This window comes from Anser brachyrhynchus (assembly GCF_964034855.1).
Source record: "Anser brachyrhynchus genome assembly, chromosome: 11".
Lineage (NCBI taxonomy): Eukaryota > Metazoa > Chordata > Aves > Anseriformes > Anatidae > Anser > Anser brachyrhynchus.
The window spans coordinates 2,311,410-2,322,044 of record NC_137706.1 but is presented as its reverse complement, the minus strand read 5'-3'; the positions used below and the strand labels follow the sequence as shown (position 1 = coordinate 2,322,044).

The 10,635-nt window shown below is 39.5% G+C and overlaps 1 protein-coding gene across 2 annotated transcripts in view; it reads right to left on the bottom strand.

The window, feature by feature from the left end:
- Window positions 1-10,136, bottom strand: part of LEO1 (LEO1 homolog, Paf1/RNA polymerase II complex component) — a 94,966-nt gene extending 84,830 nt beyond the window's left edge. For both annotated transcript variants that reach the window (XM_080607499.1, XM_080607500.1), the window contains exons 1-11: window positions 9,986-10,136; window positions 8,525-9,226; window positions 8,157-8,261; window positions 7,287-7,381; window positions 6,708-6,853; window positions 5,219-5,303; window positions 4,769-4,863; window positions 4,349-4,483; window positions 3,732-3,867; window positions 3,188-3,374; window positions 2,828-2,925 (exon numbers count right to left, since the gene is read on the bottom strand). In XM_080607499.1, the coding sequence (XP_080463625.1) occupies window positions 2,828-2,925; window positions 3,188-3,374; window positions 3,732-3,867; window positions 4,349-4,483; window positions 4,769-4,863; window positions 5,219-5,303; window positions 6,708-6,853; window positions 7,287-7,381; window positions 8,157-8,261; window positions 8,525-9,226; window positions 9,986-10,043 (1,842 nt within the window). In that variant the 5' untranslated portion in view covers window positions 10,044-10,136. The remainder of the gene's footprint in view (window positions 1-2,827; window positions 2,926-3,187; window positions 3,375-3,731; window positions 3,868-4,348; window positions 4,484-4,768; window positions 4,864-5,218; window positions 5,304-6,707; window positions 6,854-7,286; window positions 7,382-8,156; window positions 8,262-8,524; window positions 9,227-9,985) is intronic.
- Window positions 10,137-10,635: the final 499 nt, after the last annotated feature.

Below are 10,635 nucleotides of genomic sequence, written 5' to 3'. Positions count from 1 at the left end.
AAAAATCAACCCTAATATCAGAAATGAGTGGTTCACAATGCAGAGTTCTAGAAGAAATACTGAAACTATATAAAAACTGTTTGTGAATACAAGAACAGGGAAAACAACAACAAAACAGCGGATTCTGATTATCTAACTGGCCTACAACACATTCCTGAATTGCTTCCCTTTACCTCATCTACATTTCGAATTCAACTTTTTTTTTTTGTCATACTGTATTTCCAGTTAATTACCTGTTTGAAAGCAATACCATAATGACTTTTACAGGCTGGATGACCAATTTCTAGCACCTAAATATAAAGTCAGTGGGGTGATTGTTAATCTAAACACATTTACACCAGTGCAGGTTAAATCATCCTTCTAAACAGCAATTTGATTCAGAACAATATGAAGACTTTTGCTCACGCTACAAGTAATTAGTTGTAAATGAAAAACTCATCAATTTGGAAACAAAGAATGAGCAGTAACTTGATTATTGCTTAAAAATAAACGTGTTGTAGAAATACCCTCAATTCTAAGTAACCTCTTTTCCCATTATTTTATTTTATTTATTTATTTTTAAGAGCAACACACATTAATTGGATTTTAAGAAGCAGCAAAAGACAACACAGCCTTTTGGAATTTTAATGAATTACTTTTTATTCAAAGCATTTTCTTCTATATTTACATTAAATTAGTATGGTGAGAATCTGAATTAGGAAAGAATTTTAAGCATGGGAAACAGAAATTAGTATGGGTGGGAAATCTCAATCATAGCTACTTCCTCAGAACGTTTATTCTCTTATAATCTAGCTAGGCTATTGTTAAATGATTCACCTTCCTCTTTAGCAGGCTATCTCCATTAATTACAGTAACAATAAAACCACTTGCCATGTGATGATAATGTGCATTAATAACAGGCTGATGTTTCCAGTACTGGTAACAAATTGTTATTAGGAGGGAAATTTGGGCTGTGCTGTTGACTGACAGCACACAAAAGCAAGTCTGTGTAGAAGTTGTTCATTGTTTCACATATGTGGATACATATTAAAAAAAACCGAACTTCCTACCTGCTGACTGAAAGCAAAAAGTTAGGCTATCCTGTTTTATTCTCCTAACGTCGTAGCACCCCTCTGTGGCCCTGATGGGAATATTGCCTTTACATCACGTAACTGTAAAATGGAGGCTACCATTCTCAAGCAGCAGAGAAATCCAGTTGACTAGATCCTTTCTTTTCAGAGACTAGAATTGCAAAATCCTGACGTTGATTGCTACATTATAAACTAACAGCTAGTAGTGTCTTGTCAATAAAATAAATAAATAAATAATTTCTACTAACAGACACTAGCGGAGCTCTCAAAATTACAGTGTTGTCTACAGGCCTCGCTATGGCTTTCTGAAAGATTAGTCATATTTTCCAAAATATTATATTTTCCTCGATAACTAATAACGAGCCAGGATCTATGAATTTCAAAGAAAAACTCATTTTCACTCCTGCTTCATAAAACATTTGCGTATTAGTGCAAATACCCAGCTAACCATATAGGAGGAATAGCATCACAGCAGCAAGAACACACGTTCAGAATGTAGCAAACATCTCAACAGGCTGGGAAATAAGACATACCTGGCAAGAAATTTACAGGAAGCACAATACAGAAATGAAAATGACAGAAACCTTACTCCTCAAAAATCAAGATTTCTCATATTAGAGTTATGTGTCATAGTGAAAACTATGTCATATATTGCTCATTTAAACAAAACTTCAGAGTTTCAGCAGCTGTGATTAAAGACATCTGACATGCATTCTCTAAAAGGACATATTGCAAGCTATACTGCCAAACTGCTCTTTTAAGATGCTTTATTATGGAAGCCTTTAAAATTCAACAGTAAGATTTGAGTCACTTCAGCAGCTGTTAGAGTAGCATACTGGACATAACAGTAGGAAAGCACCTAAAAGAAATCTGGGACAATAACTAAGATAATTTTAACAGTTAAAATAATCTCTTAAGGGAAATAGTGATATAAAACTTTCAATAAAGAATTGAAAAATATCCCACAAGCTTAGTACTTCATGGTTCCACTTCTAATGTTGAATGAAAACAGTTAAGTTTCTAATCTCAAAAATGGTAACTGTCAATCTTAAAAAGCACTGTTAAACACCAGTGCAGTAACTGAAGAAGCGACTTGCTTGAACAAAACCTCAAGATGGGATAAACACAAAGATTTGTTTGCTCATACCTAGCACTGATAAGTTACAAACCAAAAAATACCTGAAAATTTAAAAGAGGAAACAGCACTACTACTCTAGCTAGCAGTTAACTTGATAGTGGTCTAATGTTTTGGATGATACTCAGGTGACGGATAACATCTGTTTAGCATCGGATTAACTGCACCTTAGGGTTTTTTTTTCGTTGTTGTTTTTTTTAAAATCTTCTATTTAAAAAGAGTAGAAATGTTATATGAAAACTCTTCCTTTGTTTTCACAATAAACAGGAGAGGACCTTGTAGTTGAGGAAACAAGACTGAACTAGGATTCTGATGTTGAATCTTTTTACTCCTTGCATAATTTTGGTCAAGTCATTTTACACAGCCCTGTATCAATGTTTCCATCTTTAAATCAGCAATAATAATAGTGACTTCCTTCAGATATCACTCAGGTCTATGAACTGACACAGCAAATAAGAAATTGGCATGATTAATTACTGTTGACAGCATGCCAAGTCAAATACTACATTCATCAGAGCATAAATGAAACTACAGAAGTCTCAGCTTTAAAAACTGGATTAAGTGCAGGAAATGTTCCCGACTGAAAATGAGTACCTTTTTAAGAACAAAATCATTTTCTTACCTCATCACTAGTCAGTTTCTTTGCCTTGAGTAGTCTTTGTGTTTTATCTTCATCTGAGCCCTCATCACTGTCAGAAGAATAGATTCTAGCACGTTCCTCTACAGAAAAAAAAAAAAGAAGGTATTTATCTGAAATTGGTAAGGAAAAAGACAGTACGAAAAATACTTCTCTTACACTTAGTCTCACAAAAGGCTCGCGGAATCTAACCCCACAAAGGAAATAAACTTACACAAACTGAATTTACATCTCCTTATGTATCAAATTAAGTGGCAAAACACAGCCTCATCAGGACTCTCTTTTGAAATTAATCTGTCTAAATTACACAAATCCAACTTGTCTACCAGTAAGGTTTATTATTACCTCTGATGCCACCTTTGTATCTGTTTTTGATAGCAGCTAGACTGATCGCATCATCACCCTCATCCTCTTCTTCATAGCGATCAGGTTCTAAATAATTTGCACTCAGACCACGCTGGTGCTGCTTCTCTCGCATTCTTCGCTGCTGAGATTCTCTACGAATGGAAGCTCTTAATCTCTCCTCTTCTTTCTGTCCAAAGAAAGAAACAAAAGATAAAGATTGAGGGAAAAAAATAATAAAATACTCAGAGTATCTTGTATTCTACTGTAGCTTTTGAAATCATTTCACAGGAGTGGAAAGAATGTACATAAAACTGATTTTTTGTAAATGTAAGGTAATGCAATTTCAAACAAAAAAGACTGCATGCACAAATTGCACCCATGGCTAACTACTCTTACCTATAAAACTACTCCTACCTATAACTCTGATAGACTCTGTTTTTCAAAAACACATTAAATGTTCAGAAGTGTTCAGCTAGATTACAGTTCTGATTATTATTTTTTTTAAGATTAAATCAGCAGATAAAAAAGCTCTATGTGAGAATACCTTAATCATTTCTGTCCGCTGAGACTCTGGATCACGACCTGCCATTGGCAAAATACGAATTTTCTGGGTCTTTGAACATCTATCTGCCAGAGACAAAGTCATCTTCCTGTGAGTGGCGCTGTCTGTAGAGTGTGGCCTGTTGGAGAATTGCTATGGGTTAAATACTTCTAAAAAGAATTTATCCATTTTCAAATGACAGTTGCAGGGCAGGAATACTTAAGGTTTCAAAGATTCATCTGCACAAAAGTAAAAGCATTATTACTATTATTTTAATTCTTGTGCACTATACTAGCTACTGGAGACATCAATTCCTCCCAGCAAACTGGCTGCAGTCCATCACCAGCCTAAACAATCATCCTCACATTTCACTGCAATATCCCAAGGCACAATCACCATCCTGATGGCCACCATGCATCACAAGAAAGGTTAATTTCAGAGAATATTAATATTCTGATTCACATGAGGACTTGCACTTAAAAATACAAATTAAAATTTATAAAAAAAAATACATGTAGTCTACTGTAGTTTACTAATTTGTACCTCTAATTTCTATGTACTAGCCACAACATTTATTTGCAAAAATAGTAACATCATTTGATATGGAATATCATGTTTACCTGAAGGTTAACTTTGTCTTGAAAACAGCCTGTCCTTGTAGACCTGTCCCTTGTCTGATAAACAAATGGTTGTGATCTCCCTGCAGTGGTGCCTTGTACACATCAAAGACCTCATTTCCCAAGTGGAGAGACATGCTTAAAAGAGATTCATATTATCAGTTACTTGATAAAGTCACTGCAGTCTATTTTTTGCCTCATTTATAAAAAGAGAAAGCCTTCACATTTCCTTTTTACATATAGCCAATAATTATATTTCAATCCAGATGAAGCAGAGCATAAAATCTTCAAAGCACTGAGACTAAAATAATTTCTGCTGTGCAGAACTGACACTGAAGTTTGTTGACCTTTCAATTTTGCACGCCACGGCATTTCACTGTAAAAACAACTGTATTCCTTCAACAGCAAGAAGTCTAAACCAACCTTCCATCCGACCACTTGACTATCCGGGCATTACTTTCTCTAATCTCATTCCCTTCCTCATCTCGACGCATCCGCCACCGTATTGTGTTTTCTACCTGTCAGAATAGAAACTTCTTTTTAATTCATAGTTTAACTAATAGTAAGGAATACTCTGGTAAAATACACTCTATAAAGATTGAGAATTACAGTTAGAAGGGTTACTCAATTTGCTGTATGATGCAAAGAAACAAAGGTGAAAGGGATGGCTTTTACAGATGAAATGCAGATGTGAAGGGTTTGTTTGTTTGTTTTAGCATTACTAAAACTCAGCAACCTTTCTCAGCAGTGAACTGGTCCATGCCTTCATAACCTGAACCATAAGTCAAAATACCATTCTAAAATACCAGAAATAGACTTTGAAGAAATGTGGCTATTTGAGCATAGAAGAGGAAAGGAAAATTAATATCATACCTTGAGTTTTAACCTAGTTCTACCTTCTTCATCAAGCATCTCCTCATCTTCAAATTCATCTTCATAATACTGGGGATCAAAGGGTCTGTAATAAATTATACAATAGTCTTTACTCTTCTAAAGAATAATCCAGATTGTTCTTGTGCCAAATAACAGGTGCTTGAAAGGTTTAAACTATACACTGCACACAACAGTAGGCACTGCAGCAGTGAGACAGCCATTTCCACACTAATGTAATTTACTGCATTGATTCTACACCACAGGAGGCCTACCCAAGTGTCTTCACTACCGTCAATTACAGCCACTTTAACAGACCCTCTAAATGGCTCAAGCTAAAGAAAGCAAGTCTGCCTCAAAAAGGTTTCCTCGGTATCAACATGATGAAGTGAGGGTTAAATTTATAAATAAATACACATAACTGTATACAGGGAAAATCAAAATGAAAATATTTTATAAATGTGGTGAGCTATAGATTTTCTAAGAGCACAATCTTTTAAAATTTGAATCTGAGAATCAATCAAACAGAAATAAAGAGATTGTTCTTTCTCTTTCTTCAAAAAGAAAACCAAACCAAACCAAAAACAGAAAACACCAAGAACCTGACAGCTGGGGAAAAAATAAGCCCACTCAATAGCCTAATAGTTTCAAGATCGCTTGCAATGGAAAGAAACAATAATAAAGAAACTGTAAAATTCTACTTTCAGTCCTGTCTGACCCCAGAGATCCTCAGGACTTCTATCACTGATTACAGCCACTAACTGGATTCTTAATAGTTCTCTCCTTAAACAGTCTATAGCACAAAAGCTAGGGCGAATGATTTAATTAAGGTATGACAGAAACAATACTACGCTGCCAGGTAAGAAGATATGTATTAAATAATCCAATAAAGTTCCTAACAGAACACTCGAAGAGATGAAATTAACAGCAGTTTACTAGAGGTGCTGATGGTGGGCTTTGGGGCCACATTTAACATCACAAGCAACTCTATTAATCTGTTTTGTTTCTTCCTCTGAATTCCAGAAAAATTCTTTTGCTTGGGTTAGGTAAAAAGTAAAATAAGTAACCACTGTCCCTTTTAATACTTAAATATCACATTTAGCACATGCAGGTAAAAAGAAGCTTATTCTAAAATTCAGAATGTTTCTATCACTCAAAAGTGCATAAAGATTCAGTGTATTTGGCTTTCATGTCTCTGAGAGACTGAGCCTTCGTTACTTTCAGTTAAATCATACATATGTATATATGTATGATTTTAAAGACAAAATTTATTTAGTCAGGGTGAACTCCAAGCTCATAGCATAGTTACTCAGCTCTTGATTAGCTAACAACCAGTCAAGTATTACTACTGACTTATCATCACTAAAAGTATGCACCTTAATGTTAACCATTTTAAATATGACCAATACATTTAATTTTATTGCTAAAACAAAAACAACATAGTGCAACACTAAAAAAAAAACAACTTATCAAGTATTTAATGCAGAATTACCTGGGCTCCACACTAAGGAAGTTGGGCAGCTTCACAAAATACAAATCATTACCCAAGTCTGTGTTTACTTTTGGTATTTCAACCTCTATTCTTGTCTCTGGAATAGGCTCTTCTTCCTGCTGTTCTTGACTCAGTCCATTCTCATCCTAAGGACAAAAAAGCACAATAAGCAAAAGTGAAAAATGTCATTCTGTCTCCTGGTGCTGTAATAAGCATTTACATTTTGCCTGAAGAAAAGCCATCAATATGCAGAGAGAGATCAGGAAGCTTCTGATAAAAACATTTGCACCATTTCCGTGAAAGCAATCCAATTCAGCATTTTTATAGGATGCTTAAAGTGATTTCAAATATCAGCACAAACTCAAGAAACCAAAGACAGTAAGTCAACAACAAAAGAGCTGACATTCAGTTTTCAGCTAAGGACGGGAGAATCTGTGGGATAGCTTTTCTCAGACTAAAAAAAAAAAAACCACAACAAAAAACTAATGTTTTTCACTAAAACATTATCAAACTCAATCAATGTTCCAGACTTCAAAGTGGAATAGCAGCTTGTTTGTTTCAAAAGTCACGCCTACTCACAATGGGCTGTCCTGGAGTTGGTGGCTTGTCTTCTCCATCACTCCCTGAGGAAATGTCATCTGCACCTCCAAACAGGTCCATGACATCTGCATGTTCTTGAGGAGAAAAATTACTATTTTAAATACATATATATGGAAACACACACACACACCTATATACAAGTGCAGAAAAAAGGATTAACACATCCTTCATTCTTATTATCATTTAAAATCACCTACAAAGATTAAAAAAATGCTAATGTTCATGAAGCACAGATTATTTTCCTATCTTGCAAGAAAATGCTTCCCCTTGTGTTTTTAAGCTGAAGATTCAAGGTATGTTTTCCTGGAAAGACCCTATGAAATGCAAGAATCTAGCTGAAAAATTATGACAGAAGAATCAAGAGTCTAAGTTTGTCCTCAAGTTCCTACAATTTAAATACAAAGAACAATTTAAATATACATAAAAAACAACTTTGTTGCATGTTTTGGAAATCTTCCTTCTCATTAGAATCAACGCCTTTTTCTCAGCTAACTAAATGTCATAAAAAACAGTATAGGTTTTCTCAGGCTCTTCTGATAAGATACACCATGTCTTGGTATCTTCTGGCAACAGTGCATGAACCAGCACTCACAAAAGAAAAGCTCCGTCTTTCACAGAGGAAACTGAGAGACTGGCAGAGCTAAGTAGGAATAATCAGCAGACATACAGCGTGTATTTCCCCCTGCAGTGTTCTTGCTGTGCCATTTTGTTATTTCCATGGCACTACAGTTACTCCATATAGAAAATGCTGTCAATTGTATCAAGTCCCACAGCAGATGAATGGCGTGCTTAAGATGAGAATTAAAAGACAAATGAACCAAAAGCCCACAAAACAACCCCACCTTTTACCTTTCTGTCCTTCTGTATCACTGTCCACCTCTGAATCTGACGCAATTGGTTTCTTTCGCTTCATTCGCAAAACTTCATCCTCGCTATCGCTACCTCTTGCAGACTCTACCAAGGAGCACAATGACTCTCAGTAAATTAAGAATTTTGTTGCATATATTTCGAAATTCCTTTGTATTATTAAATTTGATTCAGATGGAAAGGAACTTAAATGGGCTTAGAAAAAAAGTTACAAAGATGACTGTAATTAAAAGCTATGTGATTAATGACTTTACATTTAAGTTGGAATCTTTTCAAGCCAATATGAAGTAAACAATAAAAAAATAACAGGCCTGTAAGAAGCAAATCATTACCACTGTATTTGGTCTTACCAGATTTATGCTCTTGTTCCTCCTCATCAGAGTGCTGGGCCTTTTCATCATCATCATCAGAGTTCTGCATCTTCTCCTCGTCAGAATGCTGGGCCCTTTCATCGTCATCAGAGTTCTGCATCTTCTCCTCATCTGAGGCCTGTGGCCTCTCCTCCTCATCGGAGTTCTGCATCTTCTCCTCGTCAGAGTTCTGGGCTCTCTCGTCATCGTCAGACATCTGCGGCCTTTCATCTTCATCAGAGTTCTGCACTTTCTCCTCATCGTCAGAGTTCTGCTGCCTCTCCTCATCATCTGACTGATCACTCTTGTCCTCCTTGCCCCACTTCTCATCCTCTGAATGTGCCTTTTCAGAACCATCTCCCTCCGAATGATGACTGCCTTCATCTGATCCGTGCCCTCGATCATCCTCCTCATCGTCGTGAGCAGCTTCTGAAGCACTGTGCTGATCCACATCTGACTGATCATTATCTTCATGCTCAGAATGTCCTGAGGCTTCAGAGCGATTGTACGATCTTTCAGAGTGGTTGTCGCTGCCTGTATGATGGGATGCTCCTTCATCCTCACTGTCATCTCCAAACAGTTCTTTATTACTAGGTTTTATTGCCTCCCTGTCATCGTCCTGGTCACTGTCGCTTCCAGAAGCGTTACTACCAGAGCCAGCATTCTCCTGATCGGAATCAGATTCAGATCCAGAGTCAGAATCTGCAAAACAGACATCACCCTTTCAAACGTTAAATAAAACATCCCTACAGGGAGCCTCACATGAAGATGAGCATTGATTTAAAAAAATAAAATAAACAAAACAAAAACCAACAACAGAGATCTATAAGAAAGAAGCATGTAAGTTACCTACGACAACAAAATAGCATGTGAAATGAAAGACATAACGAAACCTAACAGATGCCACATAAGGTCTCACCACCAGCTGTCATCTAAGATCCCAAAATTTAAAAGGAATAAGGAATTACACAAAACTTGAAGCAGTGAGAATTTTAAATACGCAACCACACAGTTTATGAAATCTTTCAAGTCTAAGACCGCCGCCGTTCCTTCAGACAAAGCTAGCTCCCCTGCACCTTTTCTCCACCCCGTTACTGCCGCCTTTGCAGGACGCGCCTCCAGCCGGGCAGAACGAGGCACACCTGCCCCGTGCAGAAACTGGGACAAACACTTCAAAACCCTGACTTTAACGGCGGAGCAGCACCTGCCGGGAGGCGCCCCGCCACCATCGCTGTTTTTTCACTAACGCGCCGCTCCCTGCCGGCGGACAAGCAGCAGCGCCGCGTCCCGAGGCCTCCGCGCCTGGCGGGGCCGGTCCCGGAGCGCCGCCGGCTGCAGCCAAGCCCGGCCGGGAACCGACGGCCTCGCCGGCCCGGGAGAGCGAGCGGCAGCGGCAGGGCGAGGACGGGAGGGAGGGAGGGGGCGCGGCGTGCCGGGCGGGACGGGGACGGCGCCGCGCACCTTTCTGCTCGGCCTCCGAGTCGGCGTCGCTGCCGAACAGCTCCTCCATGTCGGCCATGGCCGCCGCACGCGCCGCCGGCGCCGCGCCGTGACGCGGTAACGCAGCGCCCCGCCGCCACCGCCCCCCTCCCAACCCCCGGCTCGGTTCCGGGTACGGCGCCGGGCCCGCGCACGCGCCCTCCCCGCGCGGGAAGGCGGCCCCCGGCCCCACCGGCCGCCATCTTGTGTCGTTAGCGCCCTCCCCGCCTCGGGTGCTCTGGGGGTCCTTGCACGCCGCCACAGGCGGCCGCACAACCCGGCACACCCCGCCTCTCCCCGCCTGCCTCTTGCCGAGCACAAAGGGCCCGACGCAAGGTCCCCATCCGTTCCCAGCCCTGCTTGGGGCTGTGTTTCTCCCCCACTACTGTTTAAGCACACTCCGGTCACAGCCCAGCCACTCTTGGCAAGGGTCCGGATAAGGGCACGCTGAAAAGGAAAGCACTTTCCATCGCTGACAGAAAGCGTCAGGCTGTTGTCCCCATTACCTCTGCACCTGCCCCCTGACAGACCTGGATGAGATAACACAGGGCTCAAAGCACGCGAGGAGGATGCACAAGGAGCCAGGGCTGTTTTGGAGTAAAGGGGACCGGTATAACAGCACTGCACTTGCT